Here is a 21,842-nt window from a genome sequence, read left to right as displayed (position 1 = left end):
GATGGGTTATAGCACCATGCTCGACTCAACACAGAAAATTAGCAGGCAAGGAGTTAGTTACCCTGATGCCACTCTTCTTTCTCTACACTACTGTTGTGGCTGGAGAGATGGCTCAGCAGCTCAGAGGCATTGCTGCCTTTCCAGAGGACTCTAGTTCAGACTCCAGCACTCAGGTTGCGTGGCTCATGGCAACCTATAACTCCACTGCCAGAGGATCTGATACCTTCACCTGATCTCCGTGAGGACTGGTACACATGTGGCACACAACCATAAATAAAAATAAAACTAAAAAAAAAGAAATCACTAAAGTCTGTTAACTTGGAACTGGAGTGATAGCTAGCCCAGTTAAGAGCACTTGATATTCTTGCTAGGGACCTGGGTTTGGTTCCCAGCTCCCACATGGACTCTTACAAGCATCAGCTCCAGTTCCAAAGAATGTGATACTCTCTCCTGGTCTCTGAGGGTGCTAGGCATGCACATAGTGCACACACACACACACACACACACACACACACACACACACACACACACACACACACACAGAGGCAAAACTCACAAATACAAAATTGATATAATAAATCTTCAACAAACAGTTCAGCCTCCTAAGCTCATGTCTGTCTATAATTCTTCATCTCTACTACCATTGCTGCAGTCAAAGTCATTTTCTAACCCTGTATCACTTTAATAGCTTTGAAATTGTTCATTTCGCTTTTGGGAGACTTTGGCATTTTTTCCTGACTAGTCCCCAGTTCTTGGCCTTAGGTGATCCTCTTGTCTCAGCCTTCTGAATATCCCAGGTCACATGACAGACATGTCTATTCTACTTTCTCATGTCCGTCTTGCCCTGCTCTCTTCCCTGCTTCAATTCATTATTTTTAATCTTTTGTTCTTTGTTCATATATATATTTACATGTGTAAGGGACACGTGCACACTCCTATGGAGGCCTGAAATTGATGACCTCAATCATTCTTTAATTAACTTATTGAGTCAGGGACTCTCACTGAATCCAGAGTTTGCCAATTCTGGCCAATCCAGCTAGTTAAGGTATCCTGGGAATCCTCTTTCCAAGTGGTAGAATTTTAGGTGGCCACCACATCTGCCTAACTTTTACAAGGGTTCTGAAGATCAGAACGCTGGTCCTCATGCAGCTATCTCTCCAGCCTCCAACTGGTTGTAGGTATTTATTTAGTTATTTGCTTATTTACTTATTTATAATTCATCGACCATGGTGACCTACTTGGAAAACAGTTGTGATCATTCCTTCTCTTTATTTGCTCACACATTACTTAGTGAGTACCTACAGCTTGTTGGAAAACATTCTAAGCTCAGGGAATCCAACGATGCATGATTCTCTGGAATGTTCTGTGTGATCTTTGCCACTGAACCCTGTCCCTTTGTTTCCAGATCACCAGTCTAACCATACTCAGGGCTTTCCATTAAGTTCATTTCCACACCAATCCTTATGCAGTTTTCCATTCTTAGCTTAAATTTCCCTTCTTTGGGAAAACTCTCTGAATGGGGCATATCTGTTTGTGTATCTCCATCCAGAGTTATTTATAATTATACACTTAAAAATTTTATGCTTCTTTTTTGGAGCTTTATACTCAGTTTTTTGTTTGTTTTGTTTTTTGGGGGGACAGGGTTTCTCTGTGGCTTTGGAGGCTATCCTGGAACTCACTCTTGTAGACCAGGCTGGCCTTGAACTCACAGAGATCAGCCTGTCTCTGCCTCTTGTGTGCTGGGATTAAAGGCCTGCACCACCAAGACCCAGCTATACTCAGTTTTGTTTTTTTTGTTTTGTTTTGTTTTTTGTTTTTTTTGGTTTTTCGAGACAGGGTTTCTCTGTATTGTTTTGGAGGCTATCCTGGAACTAGCTCTGTAGACCAGGCTCACAGAGATCCACCTGTCTCTGCCTCCCGAGTCCTGGGATTAAAGGCGTGTGCCACCAACGCCTGGCTACTCAGTTGTTTTTACACTGAAAGGTATAAATGGTAAGTTACAGAGACACCATCGTTGTGCTTAATGTCTGCTGTTTAGAGGGGAAAGAGACAGGAAAACATTGAAGCAAGTGGTTGTGGTACCAGGGTACTTCATAAACTATGGAACTCTTCATGAATTTGCCTGTCACCCATAAGCGGGAACCATGCTGATCTTTTCTGTACTGGTCCAACTTTAGGACACATGCTGCCAAACTGAGCACTCCATGTCCTTTGCTACTGTCCATCTCTCCACTAGCTCTCTTGTGAGTTCAAGAGAAAGGGGAAATATTTGTTACTTCCAATTTCTGGCACGTAGCAGGACCTAACTTGGTTAGTTCAGTGAATATGTTTCCCCATAGGGAAAACCCAGCAAATCCCAATTAAGGGTCTAAGCTTCTTTTCTCCTTAGGAAAATGACATTGACAGTTGAAACTGAAGATTTCTTATTTTTGGCATTATTGCTTTAGAGATAAAAAAAAAAAAGGACAAATACAACATTCTTGTGTAAAGTCCAGACTTTGTCACTTAGGTGTCTACTCAACATTTACTATTGGTTTTACAATGCATTGGGCAGCCATTCTAGGACTGGAGACACAGATGAAGGCTCCTTTGAACTAGGAGTCCCGTGGAATCACTTAAAAACTGACAAATCTCTGAAGGTGTACTGAAACCAGGATATTTCTGTCCCAATACACCTCCCCAACATGCTGTCTTCCTATCCTGCATTGTAGTCTTAGCATTTACTACTTTTGAACGTATCTGTTTCTTTTCATAAGTAAACTTCGGGAAGCCAAGGATTTTTTTTTTTTTTTTTTTTGAGATAGGGTCTCAATTAGGTAGCCCTGGCTAGGCTGGCCCCGATTCACCTGATTCGCCTCCCTGATTGCTGAGTCAAGGCATGGACAGTAACACCTGCAACGATTTGTTTTATTCATGACCCTTATCTTCAGCACCTGAAGCTCAGAGGCAGGAAAGACAACCACTAATGCGTCTACGGGTTTCAAGTCTTTTTTCGTTTATTCTTGTTGAAAATGTTTATTTCCTTCATGGGGTATGATCTCATTATCTAATGGTGTCAACATAATGTATCTTGTCAACTGATTTTTATTTTACAGTGTCGGTTCCAGTTGCAGCAAGGTCTCTGGCAAACAATAACAAAAAACAAAACAAAACTGGGGAAAGGAATTTGAGGGCGGCAGCCTAAGGTGTTTTTGCATTTCAGTAAAAGTTGGCTGAACTTTAAAAGGCAGGCCGACGGGCGTTGGTGGCGCGCGCGCCTTTAATCCCAGCACTCGGGAGTCAGAGGCAGGAGGATCTCTGTGAGTTCGAGGCCAGCCTGGTCTACAGAGCAAGTCCAGGATAGGCTCCTAAACAATACAGAGAAACCCTGTCTTGAAAAAACAAAACAAGCAAACAAAAAGGCAGGCCGAGGACTTCAGCTTGTGGGGAAGCTAAAAACAACAAAAAACAAAAACATTTCGCATACGGGAGCGATATAACCAAACCTATCTTTTAGGCCCTCTTTCGGATTTTGGGCGAGAAAAGAACCAACAGCTTGGCAGCCTCCAGGGTGGAAAGGTGCAATTGTTATTTCCGGTGCTTAGTGACCCACAAGAACAGCGTTCATCTCAGGATACCGTAGGCAAAAACTTCCGGTGCTCCGCTTTTTAAAAAAAAGACTTGCTGAGTCACTCTTGAGAGCAGAGTACACGAAATCAATCGCAAACGGGTGAAAAGGAAGAGCAGCATCTCCTATCTCGACTCACGTCTGCGTCGTTTCTCTGGGGAATATTTTCTCAGGGACGCGGAGCGTTACGCGGTTTCCTTAAAACAGTCATCCGCGCACGTCACAATCGCGGCAAAGCTTCCCCCATCATCCTCCGCCTCTTTTCTTTCGCCCCGCCCACTTCAGGTTTCGAAATGCCCTCTGGGTGCGTCAGGAACTCGAACGGTTCCTATTGGTTCCTCTCCTTCCCCTACTTCTATTGGCTGTTTCTGCAAACGTGACGGCTGTCCTGCCTTGTGATTGGCTATAATCCATAGCGTCATTGGCTATCGGGGGGGGGGTGGGTGGGGGGATGAAGGAAGTCGGTGTGAGCGAGGCCGGGTTGGAGGAGGGGTTCAGGCCTGTCCTCCCCAGCGGCTGCGGCAGCAACAACGCCGGCCGCCGCCGCCGCCGCTCCTGGGACGCGGAGGAGGAGGAGTGGCAGGAGAAGGAGGAGGAGGAGGTGGGCCTGGGGAGCGGGATGTCCAGCGCTACGATTTGCTGGTGAATGCTGAGGAGAGTCGCGGTTGCTGCAGTCTGTGCCACCGGGAGGAAGTTGGGGTGTGAGACCGGGCGGGAGCTCACGGCTCTGGGGCGAATCGGAGCACGGGGTCTGTGCGAAGGATCTGCGAAACCCTTTCCTACGCTGACCATGCCTGGAAGAAACAAGGCGAAGTCCACCTGCAGCTGCCCAGACCTGCAGCCCAATGGACAGGACTTGGGCGAGAGCGGCCGGCTTGCCCGACTGGGAGCGGATGAAGCTGAAGAGGAGGGACGGAGCGGCCCTCTCAGTAATGCCGGCGACCCTGAGATCATCAAGTCTCCCAGCGACCCCAAGCAGTACCGGTGAGGGATGAGGCTCGGACTGGGCAGAACAGGGTGCGGGCTTCGGTTGGTGCTGCCATCACTTTCTGGTCTCCGTGCCTTCCGGAGGAGCAACAGGGCGTTATTACTTCTCACCCCAAATGTGTGTTTGGGTGGAGGTGGCAAGGGAAATTTGGGGTGTTCTAAAAGAGTGTCTGTGTAGCCCTGGCTGTCCTGAACTTAGTCTGTAGACCAGGCTGACTTCGAACTCAGAGATCCTCCTTTTCCCTGCTTCCCAAGTTCTGGGATTGAAGGTGTGTGCCGCCATCTCCCGGCTAATTTTGACTTTCATTAAAGCAAGAACTGAGGTTCTCGTGAGGAAGACAGGATGGATGGTAAGGGCGGTTTTGGTGTGTTACGAGGAACGATTGACAGTTGGCGATCTTAATTTTGGAGGAGAGACTATTTGAGATGTGTCTGTTATTTCCAGTCAGTTTCAATCCAAAGGTATATAAGTCCCTTAAGTAAAGAGAGGTAAAACGGAGTAAAAATTACAAAGAGGATGGTATGGTTTTAGTAAAAGAACTTTACACTATAGCTGACCTAAGATGGAGTGGCTTGTGATCATGAGTAGTTCGCCATAACTACAATGGCTAGATGGCTTCTTCCAAAAAAACAAAAACAAAAAAAGTATTAGAGAGGACTTGGGCCTCAGTTGGGTGAATGATAGTAGGTTTGTAAGGTTCCATGGGATCCACTGTTTCAATCGGTAATGAATGGTAACTGAATCCCCACCTGAATAAACATAAGAGTTAGCTTGTTTTATAGAATGTGGCTCTCTTGTATTTGAAATAGTTCATATTATCTAACAGCTTCATTTTTCTGGTTGAGGAAATTGAAACCCAGAGAGTTTTTCTTGCTTAAAATTAGGCAGCTACATACTATCGGAGCTTGACTGAAACTGGCCATGTGACTCAAATGCCAGTTGGCTATTTGCTGATATGTTGTGAGGTTCTTATTCATGCTGAGTTAGAAGTTTAAGTAGTCTAAATCCAAATTTATATAAGCCTACAGTGTGTTAAAGATCATCTTTCTATCTTTCCCCATTCCAGTTTTACAGACAGCTGAACCTCAGGTCCAGAAAACTGACACAGCTCCCCACTTCAAGACCAACTTAATTTCTGTATATATATATTTTTGACAGGCTCTCAGGGTCAAGGTATCTTTATAAATTAGGCATAGCTTTTCTTGTCAAAGATGTAATTGTAACGTGTAAGTGAACAAGTAGAAAGTAATAATGTTTGGTTTTTGCCTCCCAAATTAAGTTGTCAGTACAGGCTTTAGTGTTTTTTTGTTTCCAGTTCATACAAAGTTACCAAATAAAAGCTAAATGTCAGATGCTGTTTTGAATGTTTTAGATGTATTCGTTGACCTTATTTTTTGCTTGACTTATTTTCTTATTGACTTAAGAAATACCTACTAAATTTATGTGCCAGGTACTAAACTAGCATTTCTGCACCTTGGTCATATGTACTGCAGCAAATAGCATTTTATCCAGGGTGGCATACAGTAGGGATTACACTCACAGTATAGACATTTTAAAAAATGAAATGAGGGTGGGGCATGGTAGTGTACCCCTATAATCCTAGCCTTGGGGAGGTGGAGGAAGGAGAATCAGGAGTCAGGAGCCATCCTTGGTTATATAGCTTGGGCTACATAATACCCTGACTCAAAAATCAAACTGTAGAGGGGGGAAGCAAAACCAGTGACCTAAAGTTTATGTAGTTCCTGGTGGAACTATGTATGTTAGAGTAGATTAAGGAATAAAGTAGGAAGTGATGAGCTATAGTGGCTAGATAGCTTCTTCCAAAAATGTATCTGAGTGAACTTGGACATCAATTGGTTGAATTGTAGCTTGTAAAATCCCTTCTAATCATCCAGTGTTCCAATCACCTGTAATGAATGGTGACTCAGACACTACCAGAATAAACTCCTTTTTTGAATACTTCAAAAAAGAGATAATGCAGCTGGATGTGGTGGCTCACAGCTTTAATCCCAGCACTCAGACAGAGGAAGGTGGATCACTGAGTTCAAGACCAGACAAAAATGGAGTTCCAGGAAAGCCCAGGCTACATAGAGAAACATTGTCTCAAACAAACAATGACAAAAAAAAAAAAAAAAAGACATAGATAAGAAGTTACTCTGAGTAAATTGTTACATTTCTGTTTTATGGCCTTTGTTAAATCACTGTCTTTTTGTCCACCTTTACCTTTTTTCTGTACTAAAGTTTCAAATTGACCCCCTCCCTTTTTTTTGTATTCCCCCCTCCCTCTCACTAACTCTGGCTGGTCTGGAACTCACTATGTAGACTAGGCTGATGCTGAATTCTGGGATTATAGGCATGTCTCACCACATTGTCTATCAGTTTGACTTTTGAAGAAAAAGTTTTTTATTTTTGTCACTTTAAAATAAAGGTGGCAAACTTCAGAACTAGGTCTTTGAATTGAAATTCTGTGAAGTTTTGTGTTTAGAAACAAACATCAAATGTCTGCAGCCTCCAGAACTAATTTACCTTTCTAATACACATAGAGGTTAGCTTGTGGCACACCTTTCTAGCCAAAACTGATTCTTTCCATTGTATTTTTGTAGTCCCATCATGCTAACTTTTGAATTATGTGAATGAGCACCAGACCTGTTTAGAGAAATATTATGGTGAAATAATGCCATCAAAGATGTATCAGTCTGCATTTATTAATAGTTGGCAGAATTTTACTTCTATTTATATAATTTTTATTTGGCCTTAGAAGTAAGTAAGAACTACATTTATGTTTGTATATGTGGTGGGGAGACAGTGCGTGTGTAGGTCAGAGGACAGCTTGCAGAGGGGGCTCTGTCCTTCCATTGTGTGGCTTCTGGGGTTGCACTCAACCCAAGTGGTTGGTTGGTCAGGGTTGCCATGTGCCTTTACCTGCTGAGCCAGCTCAGTGTGCTTACTATAGGAAGCACAACGGAGTGAGTGAGGCGTGCACGGGCTATTTCTGAGTATTGCTTATGTTCTTTTACTGTTGTGTGCTGTTGAACAGAAACAGCACAACCCAGCTGTATCGAGGACACTAACATGTTCTGATTTCTTAGTTTAGTAGTGAGGTGATTCGCTTAGAATCCAAGTTATCAGAAGGCAGACATATCAAAATTCAGAGAAAACTTCCTTTTGTATTGAATGATAAGAACATGGGCTTATTTGTTGATTTCTTTTTACTAAAATCCAGTGGTCTAATAAGTGCTTCATTGGATATATGAGGGATTAATTTCCTTTATATGTATACATACAAATTAATGGTGAGATCATAGGCCCTTTTTGAGTTATAAAATAAATCATTTTGTTTACTTGTATACAAAGTCTAGGAATTTAGAACCATTCAATTTCTTGGTCTGATACCTGAATCCACACTCCAACCCCATTAAATTTTTTATTTTAGATTTTTAAATTTTATGTGTATGAATGTTTTGCCTGCATGTATACATGTGCATCATGTGCATGTCTGGTGCCCTTAGAGGTCCGAAGAGGGCATATTTTGGGGCTGTGTTATCTGCAGTGGTAGTCAGGGAGCAGACACTGAAATAGAAAGCAATAGGTGTTATGTGTAAATGGACTGTGTATTTAGTTTCCTATCTAAGCTATGTGACCTTGAGCAGTTAATCTCTCTAGCTCGGGACCTTTAAGAGACAGTAGAACAATCCTAAACAATTGAACTAGAAACTGACAATCAGGAAGAAGCAGAAGGAAAACCTAAATGAAGATCCACTGAACGAGAGTCAGCCTCATTACTTGATGCTGTGCAGTAACAGAAGAATTGGGATCTCTCAGAGACCTAAGAAATTATTCCTGGTGAAAATACTTTCAAACAAAGGGGAAGCATGAATTTTAGGTCACCAGGGAGATATTTTTCAAGATTTTTAAAAAAAGTCTATTCTCTCTCTCTCTCTCTCTCTCTCTCTCTCTCTCTCTCTCTCTCTCTCTCTCTGTTGAGTTGCATATACTCCAAGTTACTCTTAATCTCAATATGTAACCCAGGATGACTTTGAACTTCAGATTGTCCTACCCCTACTTCTCAAGTGCTAAGATTATAGGCATATGCTCCCATACCCAGTTTATGTAGTGCTGGGTTCAAACTCAGGGCCTTGTGACTGCTAGGCAAACACTCTACCAATTGAGCTATACTTTCAGCACCCCAAGAAAACTAGAACAATTATTTTAAATTCACTTATGTGTGTGGGTGTTTTACCTGAATTTATATTTGTGTACCACATGTATTCCTGGTACTCACAGAGGGCAGAAGAGGGATGCTTTGGACCCCCTAGAACTGGAGTTACAGACAGTTGTGAACCACCATATGGGTGATGGGAATTGAATTCAGGTTCTGTGGAATAAGCAATCAGTGCTCTTAATTGCTGAGCCATTTCTTTCTTTTTTTTTTTTTTTTTTTTTTTGGTTTTTCGAGACAGGGTTTCTCTGTGGCTTTGGAGGCTGTCCTGGAACTAGCTCTTGTAGACCAGGCTGGCCTCAAACTCACAGAGATCCGCCTGCCTCTGCCTCCCGAGTGCTGGGATTAAAGGCATGCGCCACCAACGCCCGGCGCTGAGCCATTTCTAACCCAAGAAGATTGTTTAAGGTGGAAGGGGTGAGAACTTTTAGGAAATGAATTGCCTAGATTAAAGGGAAAGCTTTTTCAGGGTGGAAGAGATGGCATGTTTAGCACTTAAAGAATTTGAAGGTGAAGATAATCCTCAGATGGTTGGGAAGTGACAAGATCCATAATATCTATGGAAATTATTGGCTTTTGAAGAAATAGAAAAATCTCCCGTGAAGTGGAGGAAGGGGAGTGGAATTGGAGAAAGTATAAGCAAAGAAGTTGTAGTGTTCACACAAGGTGATGAAGGCTGATTCACTCCTGGAGGCATGGTGGTGGATTTAAGTGGTTGTCTAAGGGGTGAGTGGGAGCAGTAGCAAGTATAAAGAAAACCTCGACTGGTTGTACTGATGGGGCTTTGTCATCTCAGAAGAGAGAACTGCTGTTGAGAAGATGTCTGTAGGAAAGTCTGTAGGTCATTTTCTAGGTTGGTGGTCGATGTAGGAGAGAGGATCCAGTCCACTGTGGGCAGTGCCACACTTGGCAGGTGGCCCTAGGCAAGCATGGGAGGGCAAACTGGTAAGCAGTGGTCCTCTGTCGTCTCTGCTTTAGTTCCAGCTTCCAGGTTCCTGCTTAAACTCTCCTTCATGATGCACTGTAAGCTGTAATGTGAAATAAACTCTTTCCCCCTTAAGTTGCTTTTGGTCATTGTGTTTATTATTACAGCAATAGAAAGCAGACTAGGACAGAAATCGGCACCAGAGAATGGACTGTTGCTGTGATAGACCTGAGCATGTTGTTTTGGGAGGACTGTGTTTGGAACTCCGGTTGGAAAAGCCCTGGAATGCTCAGAGATTGATGGGCTGTTGTGGGGGATCTTGGAAGATAAGAATGTTGAGAGAGGCGCAGATGCCTGACTTGACATTTCAGAGGCAAGTTTGAGTGTCCCTCAAAGACTATTAAGGCTCTTTGTGTAATATTTTGAATTAAGAATCTGTGGTTTTGGCATTGGGGGCTTAAGAATCAGCTTTGATTTACAAGAGACTGGTACCAGTGAAGTAAAACCATTGCTTTAGTGGACAGTTGATGCTGGTTAGCTGGTACTGATGAACAGTTGATGCTGGTTAGTTGGTACTGAAGTATCATTATTAATATGAGATCGTTATCACTGAGGTGAAAATCTGCTGCAGAGTGTTTCCTTAGGGTCAGCACACAGAAGTTGTAGTCCAGAGGATGGCTAAGGCTGCATCTCAAGCTAGCCAAACTGGGTAGTGTGTAGGAGACTCCCACTTGGTATTATTTTTGAGGGCATGAAGGGTCATGGAAAGCTGCTGAGGTTTGGCACCATGTGACAGGGTCAGAGTCCCTGCTGAGAGGCCAGGAGGCCATTGGTGAAGGTTCAGCCTCAGTTGCAGTGGAGACCCCAGCATATTGGAGATGTCAGGAACATGGGATGACTGCCAAGAACTGTAGCAGCTGTGGAGTGGAGCCAGCCTGAGCCATGAGATGAATTTTGTGAGTGACAAGGGTCAGAAAAGTGGGCTGCCTAAGCTCTTTGGAGCCCAGGAAATCATTATTGAATACCATGCCATGGAGCTAATAGGAATTAATTTACAGTGCTGGAGGTTGGTTTTCCTTTGATGATTTAATTATAACTTCCCTGGTTCTTCCTTCTTGGAATAAGAAATATGTAACTTACTTTTGATTTTACAGAAGCCCACAATTGAGACACTTTGGATTTTTAGAGAGAGGTTGGATATTTTTTAACTTTATTTATTTTTATTATATGTATATTGGTGTTTTGCCTACGTGTATGTCTGTGTGGGGGTGCCAGATCACATGGAACTGGAGTTATAGACAGTCGTGAGCTGCCATGTGGGTGCTGGGAACTGAACCCAGATCCTTTGGAAGAGAGCTAATGATCCTAACCTCTGAGCCATTTCTCCAGCCCCAAGGTTGGATATTTTAAAGAGACCGAACTTCTTTTTTTGTTTGTTTGTTTTTTTTTGAGACAGGGTTTCTCTGTGACTTTGGAGGCTGTCCTGGAACTAGCTCTTGTAGACCTCACAGAGATCCGCCTGCCTATACCTCCCGAGTGCTGGGATTAAAGGCATGCACCACCACCTCCTGGCGAGACTGAACTTCTAAAGTGTTGAAATTAAAAAAAATTACTTCTATTGATTCTTCGAGGATTTCATATCATGCATTCCAATCCTACTTACCTCCCTGTCTCCTCTCATCCTCTTTTTCCTTGCAACTTCTACACCAAACAAAACCAAATTTAAAAGAAAAAACAAAAACCAAAGAAAACAAAACAAAATAAAAAAGGAAAAAAAATGAAGTTTTTTAAGGACTGTGGGACTTTGAAAGTTACATTGTGATAGTGACATGAGAGCTTCGAGATAAACAAGAAAGGGAAGATTATGGCTTAATAGTGTTGTATTTGTATGTCAAGTTGACAAGGGGCCAGTTTTGCTGGTTAGTCTTTTGTTTCTGCTATTTTGTTTTGTTTTTGCCAACTTTACGCAAGCTAGAGTCATCTGGAAGAAGGAAAGAACCCTTATTGAGAAAATGCTTCCATCAGATTGACCTGGAGGACAGTTTGTGGGGGCATTTTCTTGATTAATAATTGATCTGGGAGGGTCCAGCCCTCCAAAATGGTCCTGGGTTGTACAAGAAAGCAGGCTGAGCAAGTCATGGCGGCTACGTCAGTAAGCAGTGATCTTCTATGGTCTGTGTTTCACCTCCAGGTTCCTGCCTGAACTTCCCTTCAGATGATAAGCTGTCAGATGAAATAAACCTTTTCCTCTTCAGATTGCTTTTGGTCATGGTGTTTTTCACCAAAATGGAAAGAAAAGTAGGACATTGGTGGATGTGATAGCTAATGAAGAGAAATAATGAAGAAAATAGGTGACAGCTGGTGAATGCCAGTAAGAATTTGTGGATTCTTTATGTGAAAAATGACATAAGGAGAAGGGAGTTTTAAGATTACTCTGAAGGCTGCTGCTTAGATTCGTAGCGTATGTGTCAAGACCGAGGCAAAGTTGTGTGTTGAGAACCGTGTACACTGGCACAGATGGCACAAGGGTTTCTCTAAGTGGTATGCTCCCTCTTCACTTTCTTGTTGTCATCTTGAGACAGGCTGTCCTGGAACTTCCCCTGTAGACCTGGCTGGCCTCAATCTCACAGAAGTCTGTCTGCCTTTGCCTCCCGAGTGCTGGGATTAAAGGTGTGCACCATAACACCTGGATTCTCTACAGAATTATTTTATGTGTTTGAGTGTTTTGTGTGTGTATGTCTGTGCCGTCTTGTGCATGCCTGGTGCTCACAGAGGCCAAAAGAGTGTTGGAGCCCCTGGCCTGGTGTTACAGGCAGTTGTGAGCCACCATGGGGGTGCTGGAATCTAACCCAGGCCCACTGGAAGGGCAGCAAGTGCTCCTATCCACCGAGGCATCTTTATAGCCCTTCAGGGTTTTTCTTTAGCTGTTCCCCTACTAACTCAATAAATGTTTGCAGACTAAAACTTTATGAATATTCAGTACATGTCTGCTTTAGTTGCTGTGTGCCTAGCACATTATATATTCTCTAAGACCATTTATAGAGTATGTGAATGCATGACTCCTAGGCATGTATGTAGAACTCTTAGTAATATTTTCCCCAGACATTTCTTATATTAAATTTATATCTGACCAGTTTCTAAAAATACTTTTGTTTCCTAGAAAACAAGTATAAATAGGCAAGTTACAAAACAAGAAGCCCAGATTATAGTAATAATAACCCATGGCAATATTGCATATCTAATTTATATGGAAGCTTGTGTTTAGTATGTAGCATGCACTTAAATATTAACTATATATTTATAGTTACTAAGTGATATTTGTATAAGGTTTTTGTTTGTTTGCTTTTGAGATAGGGTCTCATTTTGTAGTCTGTGCTGACCTGGAACTCACTGTGCAACCCAGGCTGGTTTTGAACTTGTGATTCTCTTGCTGCTGCCTCTGAAGACTAGGCTTATACTTGTGCCACCATGTCCAGGTTGCAGCATGGCTTTTATAGTTGCAAAAAGTTGGCAATAACTTTTATCACAGATTGTTTAAGGGTTATGTTATGGTACAGTTCTACAATGAGGATAATTCAAACTATAGAAGATAAGTGCTCCTTCTTTCTTTTCTTTCCTTCTTTTAAATTTTGAGACAGGGTCTGGAGTTGCTCTGTAAACCAGGCTGGGTTTGAAGTAATGGCAGTGTGCCTGAATGTTGGGGTTATAGGCATGAGTCACCATCCAGTGAGGTTGTTTTGTGTATTGACATAGAAAAATGTCTTATAACTTATTGTTGAGTTACAAGAAATGGTCAAACAAAACATTGTGTAATTTTGTTTTTAAAAGGAAAACCCCACTAAAAACACTTCTATTCTTAACCTAAAGTACAGTTTTTTTGTGTAAATTTATAAAGGGAATATAGAACTTTTGTATTCTTTGATTTTTAGTAGTTAAAAGATGCTAAAAGACAATAAATATAAATATTATGTGGTCTTTGTTAGAAATTTAGATACCAAAAAGAAAAGCTTAATATTTTCCACAATTGTTGTATCTATCATTAGCCACTAGATACCATTTGTATGTATTTTCTATGCATTTATAACATATCTATTGGGCTGGGGAGTGTAGCTGAGTCTAAGCATGCATGGGCTGTACCTTGAGACGAGTATCTTACTGAACTAGAAGCTGGGCTGCTTTGGCTAGACTGACTAGTCAGTGAAATTCCCAGCAACTGCTTGTCTTTGTCCTCCGTAGTTGGGGTCACAGGCGTGTGTAGACATGCCTGACTTTTTATGAGGGATTTGAACTCATATTCTTATGCTTGTACAGAAAGTACCCTTACCTACTGAGTCATCTCCAACCGTAGAAGAACAGTTTTATATCTCCTGGAGTAGCACTAGGATTATAGACTGGAGCTCATGTCTGGCTTTTATGTGGGCTCTGGAGGTCTGAACTCTATCCTCACATGCGTGTGTGTATATAGCAAGTGCTTTACCCACCGAGACATCTTCCCAGGGGTATTACTTTCTGAGCATCAGGGCTTGGGTGAAATGTGTTTTGTTTCAGAGAGATTCCCTGATTGATTCCTTCTTTCAAGAGTCCTGTTTACTGCTGTCATTCTTAGTTTGATAAACTTGTTACTGAACATTGTGTACCTGGTGGCAAAGACAGATCTTACATGTTTTTCTTCTAACGTAGCATGATGTCTGACACATGGAGTTGTTAAATATGTGTTTATTGAGTGAATACATAAAAGAATACTATAACCTGGGAGCAGTTTATAATAGACACCTGGTCATCAAATGATAAAATAGTTTTGCTAAGTAAGAATCATTTTCTTAGAGGGCTACAAGTCTGTGGGATTGTGTTTTCCTAGAGATGCAGCCATTTTTTTTTTCAGTCTCTAAAAGCAGCTTTGGAAACCTGTGCAGTGTCAAATACATTTTATAGAAGCAAACGAGTGAGCTCATATTTGTATTGTGCTTTGGCACTGACCTGGCACGCCTGCTTTGAGTATGGAGAGCTGTATTCCTACTCAGTTTTCCCAGTATTGGGATAGCAGGCACAAACTGGTATACCTGGCTTTTATTCTTAGTGTTAGGGATTGAACCTCGTGCTGTACACACACTAAGCAAATGCTCTAGTGCTACTCTGAATGCCATTTCCAACCCTAAAAAAACCCTGTATTTTGAATATGTAAATGTATTTTATGATTAAGAATTCAAAGAACATAAGACAATAAAATGTGTCCCTTCATTACTTTCCAGCTAAAACTAATTTTGTTTTCAAGGTTCCTTTCCCAGCTCAACCAGTTTGATTAATTACAGTTGTGGTAGTCTTTCCTGACTTGTGGAAGATTCAGTCTAAGACTCTCTGTGGATGCTTAAAACCATGAACAGTATCAAGCCTATGTATGTTATACATATATACATATTTAATACCTTTTCTATCCTTACTCCAAGTAAAATAAGAGTAGCTTTTGCAATTTGATGTCACAATTCATGGCTAGAAGATTTGCTTTTACTGTAGATCTCTTGGGCTACTTCAGCATAGTTTTTTCTTAAAGACACTTTATGGGTTCTCTTTGTGTCCAGATTACCAGCATTAACTGTCTTGAGCTTTGGAGATCATTAAAGGTTACTTTTGAACACAAGCGCTGGAATACAAGCATGTTAATGTCTATCTGCTAACACTGACAACTGTTGCTGAATGTGATGGTGCATGCCTTTAATCCCAGAACTCAGGAGGCAGAGTCAGGCAGATCTCATGTGTGAGTTCAAGGTCAACCTGACCTATACAATGAGTTCCAGGACAGCCAAGGTTGTGTAGATAGACCCCATCTCAAAAATTCAAATCAAACCAAACCAAAGTCAAAAGAACAACAACAAAAACCTGACAGCTATTATGTGACTAAGATGATAATATATACATATGTGTGTATATGTATAGTAAATATATAGTATAGCCTCGTATGTATAATTAATATACATATATATCCATATCTCAGGACAAATAATTATCATTAACTTTAGTGAAATGTTTATTCGTGCCCTAACTGGATGGAGTGATTCACAATTTTAAAATGTATTAATTAGTATGTATGGACCATGTTTGATGGTGAGTAGCTGAAACTTGGGGTAAGTGGAGGTACATAGTAATCAGTGTGTGTATTACACATTTGTGGGTTCTTTTTACTGAGCAGTTGAATCAAAATGCTTTGTGTTTTGTTTTGTTTTTCCCCAGATACATCAAACTACAGAATGGCTTGCAGGCACTTTTGATTTCAGATCTAAGTAATATGGAGGGTAAAACAGGAAATGCAACAGATGAAGATGAGGAGGAGGAGGAGGAAGAGGAGGAGGAGGAGGAAGAAGATGACGATGATGATGAAGACTCTGGAGCTGAGATAGAGGACGATGAAGAAGAAGGTTTTGATGATGAAGATGAATTTGATGATGATGAACATGATGAGGATGATCTTGATAATGAGGAAAATGAACTGGAAGAATTGGAAGAGAGGGTAGAAGCCAGGAAGAAAACCACTGAGAAACAGGTGTGAGTCATGTCTATATTGTCTTTCTCTTTGGGAACTCCTTGGGGTAATGATTGAACTTGTGGTTTATTTCTTAGTAGCCAAAACAAAATATACAGCTAGGGTCTAGTCTATATAAAGGTTATATTTTGAAAGCAGTTTACTCTGGTTATAAAAGTAATAAATGCTTACTATAGAGACTAAAGAAAACAAAAAATGTAAAACCCACTCATTAAAAGTAAAAATGGCAATATTGGAGTTTATATGTATTTATGTACATTCTTTGTTCTAAAAATGTCACGAGGTGAGAAGATAGAGGAATAAGAGAGTATACTATCCTTCGAAAGACTTGAGAAAGGAGAACAAGGCTAATGGTATAACATCTTCACCTGGCCTCAGAGTTCTAAGTTACCTTGTAGGTAATTCTGGTGTAGGTAATTGAATTTGATCTCACCTATGAGAAAGTGTCAACAGTTGAAATTAATAAGTACATCAGGACAGTTTAAGTGAGAGAGTTGAACTTAGTTTAATGATCAATGAATTGGTATGTGGGTCTTGATAGATTGTCCGTAACATATCTTTTGAAGAATGTATCCATTTTGCAGAAGGGAATTCTATATCACAGAGTACGTAACATTTTGGAGATATTATAGTAGAACTTGATCAGCAAATGTTTGCTAAAGTTAGTTCCTTGGGGTTTTTTTGTTGTTGTTGTTGTTGTTTGTATGTTTGCTTTGAGATAGGGTGTGATGTAGCCCAGTCTGGCTTGGAACTCTGTGTAGATGGAATGACTTTGAACTCCTGATCTTCCAGAGCAGTGGTTCTCAACCTTTTAATACAGTTTCTCATGCCCCCAACCATAAAACTATTTCATTGCTACATCACAACTGTAATTTTGCTACTGTTATAAATTGTAATGTAAATATTTTTGGTGATAGAGGTTTGACAAAGGGGTCACTGCTTAGAAGTTGAGAGTCACTGCTCTAGACACTTCTTCCCAAGTGCTGGGATTGCAAGCATGCAGCGTCATGCTCCACTTAAAGTTGACTGTCAGTACAACAGTATGGTATAGTCTTAATGTACAGGATTTATAGTTAGATTATTAATTTAGATCTCAAGAGAATACATAAAAAGGTGTCAGCCCATGGCAGTGGCAAGATAGCTTAGTGGGTAGAGGTGATTGCTATGCAAGTTTGATGATCTGAATCTGATCTTTGGAACTCACAGAGCAGAAGAGGGATCCAACGTACGAAAGTTCTCTGACCTGCATATTCATATGCACACTTGTAATCAACATATACTATATATACACACATCATTATCATCATCAGTCATCAACAGATTCATTTCCTAGTTTTTATAAAAGTGGTTAACCCCAAAGACTTGGAAATGTAAGTTTCAAGTAGAAAAGGCTGTTGTTGTTTTGAGTCACTACTTGTTATTTAACTTAGGTTAGTCTTGAATGCTCTACCTTCTTGCTTCAGCCTCCTGAATGCTAGAATTTCAGAGTGCTGTGGCCATAGATATTATGCTCTATCATGCCTGTGCCTTGCACCCTCTTTCTTGAGATGGGAGTTTCTCATTTGGTGGTTCAGACTGGTCTCAAACTCTTAGGTTAAAGTACTGCCAGTAGCTGGGACTATAGACATGCTCCACTGCTCTTGCCTTCAATAATTCTCTTAAATTCTTTGAGAGTCCCTCCTCTTCCTCTTCCTCTTCTTTTTTCAAAGTTTTTTGAGACAAGAGTCTTACTATATCAGGCCTGGAACTTGATAAGTTGACAAGGCTAGCCTCAAACTCACAGAGAACTACCTGCCTCTGGCTACAGAGCACTGGGATTAAAGGTGTGCACCACCACTCCCTGTTCCATTTTTTTTTCTTTTTTCTTTTCTTTCTTCTTCTTCTTCTTCTTTTTTTTTTTTTTTGGTTTTTCGAGTCAGGGTTTCTCTGTAGCTTTGGAGGCTGTCCTGGAACTCACTTTGTAGACCAGGCTATTTTTTTTTCTTTTAAGAAAGGTTGCATCAGTTTTTTTCACCTAATTTTTGGTGAAAATTGTGAGTTCAGTTTTTTTTTTAGAATATTTGTTTTTTATATTTTATTTCTGAATGTGTGCCTGCAGGGCAGAAGAGGGTGCCAGATCTCATTGAACTTAGGACCCCTGGAAGAGCAGCCAGTGCTCTTAACCTCTGACCCATTTTTCCAACCCTGAGTTAAGTTTTTTTTTTGTTTTTTTTTGTTTTTTTACGAGACAGGGTTTCTCTGTATTGTTCTGGAGGCTGTCGTCCAGCCTGGCCTCGAACTCACAGAGATCCGCCTGCCTCTGCCTCCCGAGTGCTGGGATTAAAGGCGAGCGCCACCACAGCCCGGCTCTGAGTTAAGTTTTTAAGAAGGTTTTTTGTGTGTGTGTGTGTGTGTGTGTGTGTCACATTGTAGGTCAAGTTGTGTTAGCTTGGAGAACTTCAGAGGTGAAACTCAAAACACTGAATAAATTTGTATATATCCCACCTTGGTAGACTATCTTAAAGGTTTTATAAGCAAATTGGGAATTAATCAGCTTATTTCTTACTCTTAATCGAGTAGTAGTAGAATGGAGAAATTATAACCAAAATGGAGCTGTAGCCTAGGTCTGTCCCTGGTGTTTTGGGTGTTCTTACACTGACTGACTCTCCTCTTGCACCCACTCTTAAGTTCACATGGGTTTTGAGCTCTATCTTAGCTCCCCAAATAATAGTAGTGTTAATCTCAGATCCTTACCTCTGAGTTTTCTGTATCTGTCTTTCTGTTAATCACAAGTGCTTTTGAGTTTTTTTGATAAGCAGTTAGGTTTGAAGAGATCAGATCATTTTGGTCCTGAAGCAGTGGGTGTCGTAGTGGGAGACGGTTTCTACTTAGTGGGTACATAAGCATCTGAAGGAAAAATGAACAAGTTTAGGTGAGAGGTGGCTTGAGAATTATATAGGTTCTGAAGTGATTTTAGGATTTAATTTTTATTTGAGAAATGTGAGCCTTATTTAAGATAAATCTCATTAATGAAATGGGAAGACAAAAATCTGTTAGCTTTTGGAGAATCTTATCTAATTAGAAGGTAATTCCTTTCCTGAAGATTTTTTTTAAGTATCCCCATTTCTGTCCTTCAAAAAGAAGTTTTTCTTGATCTGAAAAGTTAATAATTTAACACGATTGAAGTTTAAGTATGATATATTTGAATTATGATTTCATAACTGAGTTTTATAACTCAATTCTCAAGTATAAATTTCTTGGGTAGAAAATTCTCAAGTCTGAATTTCTTTTCTAGCAATCGCAGAACCTGTATTTGCTGTGGTCAAAGCTGACTGATAAACTGTGGTTTAAGTCAACTTATTCAAAAATGTCTTCAACCCTGCTGGTCGATACAAGAAATCTTTATGGGGTAGTTGGAGCTGAAAGCAGGTTAGGCATCTATTAAACATCACAGAACAGGTTAGACTGTGGTTTGAAGAAGTGGATATTCTTCCATGTTTTATATGAGCTTATGTGCCTAAGTCTTCAAAAATAGGACTTGAAGTATCAAGTGAGGCTGTTTGGTTCTTCTAAAAGTGCAAGGTTGGCTTGTATGCCAGGTGCATGCTGTTTTTAAGAGGATAACCTTGTCAAACAATGCTTCACCAAATGGATTAGTTCTGACAATTGATACAAAGTTGAAAAAGTTATTATTTACTTTCCTATTTTCAAATTGACTTTTTCTTCTACTTAAAAATCTTTTAACTAATGATGATAGTATGTCAAAATCATTTTAAACAGAGTCTTGTGTACATCTTGGCCATCTATTTTGTTAAAAACTAATTTTTCCCAGGAATTTGGCAAATACTTATTGATAAGAAATATATGATATATATATGTGTGTGTTCAATACAAAATGAAGAACTAAAAAGCCTCTTTAAATCCTATTCCTGTAGCTTTTTAATAACAAAAATTTTCTCTTTTAACCATTTGCTTACTTTTTATTAGATATTTTTCTAAATTGTTATTTTATCTCTCATCCTATTTTACTAGTAAAACCTTCCAAGTAATATACTGAGAAGTTTCACATTTTGTAACTGAGTTTCTGAATGTAAAAGTTTTAAATTGCTTAGAGCTCTTTATTCTACCTAGATATGTTAGTTCAGCCGATTTCCAAAATCTAGTAACTCAGGGAACAAACTTGGTTCAGAGTTTTGCTCAGCAACATGAAATGATGTCTGGGTGGCTGGCCTCTCCCTTGTCTCTGTCTGTTTCTGCTTTTTCCCTTAGGTCTGCACCTGTTGAGCATTTGGCAGGATGGCAAGTGGAGGAGCAGCAGGGTGAAACTGACACAGTTCTGGTGAGTTTCACTTTGCTGCTCCTCCCGATTCCCAGGGAAAGAACTCTGTTAGAAAACTCCGAATGAACCCTTGAGGTACTAGTATTGCTTTAGGATTGACTCTACTATTTGTATGTGTTCTACTTACCCCAGTCTGCAGCGGCTCTGTGTGTTGGAGTTGGGAGCTTTGCTGATCCAGATGACCTGCCTGGGCTGGCACACTTTTTGGAGCACAGTAAGATCTTGTAAAATATCATTCCCGGGTGTGGTTTTCCTTTTCCCTTTAAATTTGTATGAATTGATTTCAAAGATTAGTAATTAGTTAGCTGAAGTACATTTAAACAAAGAAAAAGCTAAGAAGAAAATGTTGATTTAGGAATAAGCATAGGGAAAGATTTTCCATTTAATTATACTTATAGTAAAGATTTGAATGAAAACAGTATCTACCTTTATTTGTTGAAGTAGGGTCTCATTAAAACCCAGAGCTTGCTGACACTACTAGACTCCCTAGCCAGCTTGCTCTGGGGAGCCTCTATCTCTGCCTTCTGAAATGAATTACCAGGGCACTGCCATTTTACATAGTTCCCAGGGTTTGAATCTCAGCTCTCACATTTGTTCAGCAAGTGTTTTAACCACTGAGCCATCTTCCCAGCCCCAAGCCTGTTTTACTGTAGGCATCATTATTTGGCAACGGTACGGTGAACAGAGCAAGAGACAGTTGCCATTCTCTAGGAATTGGCTAGCTCTGGTGGAATATCTGTTTCAGTGTGAATAGTAGCCAATGACATCAGAGCATTGAAAATACAAACAATAAAAAGGCGTGATTAATATACCACAAAAAGTTGGGCGGTTGTTGTGTACGCCTTTAATCCCAGCACTCAGGAGGCAGAGGCAGGCAGTTCGAGACAAGCCTGGTCTACAAGAGCTAGTTCCAGGACAGCCTCCAAAGCCACACAGAAATCCCATCTCAAAAAAAAAAAAAAAAAACAAAACAAAACCACAGAGAAATCCTATCTCAAAAAAAAAAACAAAAACAAAACCATATATATGTATATATATATATATATCACAAAAAGGAACCATATGTTTAGCTATGAGTGTGCCTCAATAAAACTGTGAACATTACACAGCTACAGATGTTTACACACATACTTGCTTTTTTGCATTAGTCATCTTTTTACGTTTTTAGTTTTTGAGCTATTTGAAAGTAAACTTCTTACCTGACATCCTTTGCGGTAGTGGTTAATCTGAACATAAGCATGTTTAGCCTT

At 40.4% G+C, this 21,842-nt stretch overlaps 1 protein-coding gene and 1 non-coding gene across 3 annotated transcripts in view; one reads left to right on the top strand and one right to left on the bottom strand.

Annotated features, from left to right (window-relative positions):
• Positions 1 to 2,094: 2,094 nt before the first annotated feature.
• On the bottom strand, positions 2,095 to 2,201 carry LOC121144234. The gene has a single exon (XR_005881551.1). It is a non-coding gene; the product is annotated as a U6 spliceosomal RNA (small nuclear RNA).
• A 1,884-nt stretch (positions 2,202 to 4,085) lies between these two features.
• Positions 4,086 to 21,842, top strand: part of Nrdc (nardilysin convertase) — a 63,508-nt gene continuing 45,751 nt past the window's right edge. The window contains exons 1-5 of one of the 2 annotated variants that reach the window (XM_040756982.1): positions 4,086 to 4,591; positions 15,965 to 16,274; positions 19,549 to 19,682; positions 20,523 to 20,592; positions 20,725 to 20,806. In XM_040756982.1, the coding sequence (XP_040612916.1) occupies positions 4,254 to 4,591; positions 15,965 to 16,274; positions 19,549 to 19,682; positions 20,523 to 20,592; positions 20,725 to 20,806 (934 nt within the window). In that variant the 5' untranslated portion in view covers positions 4,086 to 4,253. The remainder of the gene's footprint in view (positions 4,592 to 15,964; positions 16,275 to 19,548; positions 19,683 to 20,522; positions 20,593 to 20,724; positions 20,807 to 21,842) is intronic. The other variant, XM_040756983.1, reaches the window with a different exon arrangement.

The sequence above is a fragment of the Mesocricetus auratus genome, unplaced genomic scaffold (assembly GCF_017639785.1).
Source record: "Mesocricetus auratus isolate SY011 unplaced genomic scaffold, BCM_Maur_2.0 Super-Scaffold_100014, whole genome shotgun sequence".
Taxonomy (NCBI): domain Eukaryota; kingdom Metazoa; phylum Chordata; class Mammalia; order Rodentia; family Cricetidae; genus Mesocricetus; species Mesocricetus auratus.
This window is presented reverse-complemented; position numbering and strand designations above follow the sequence as displayed.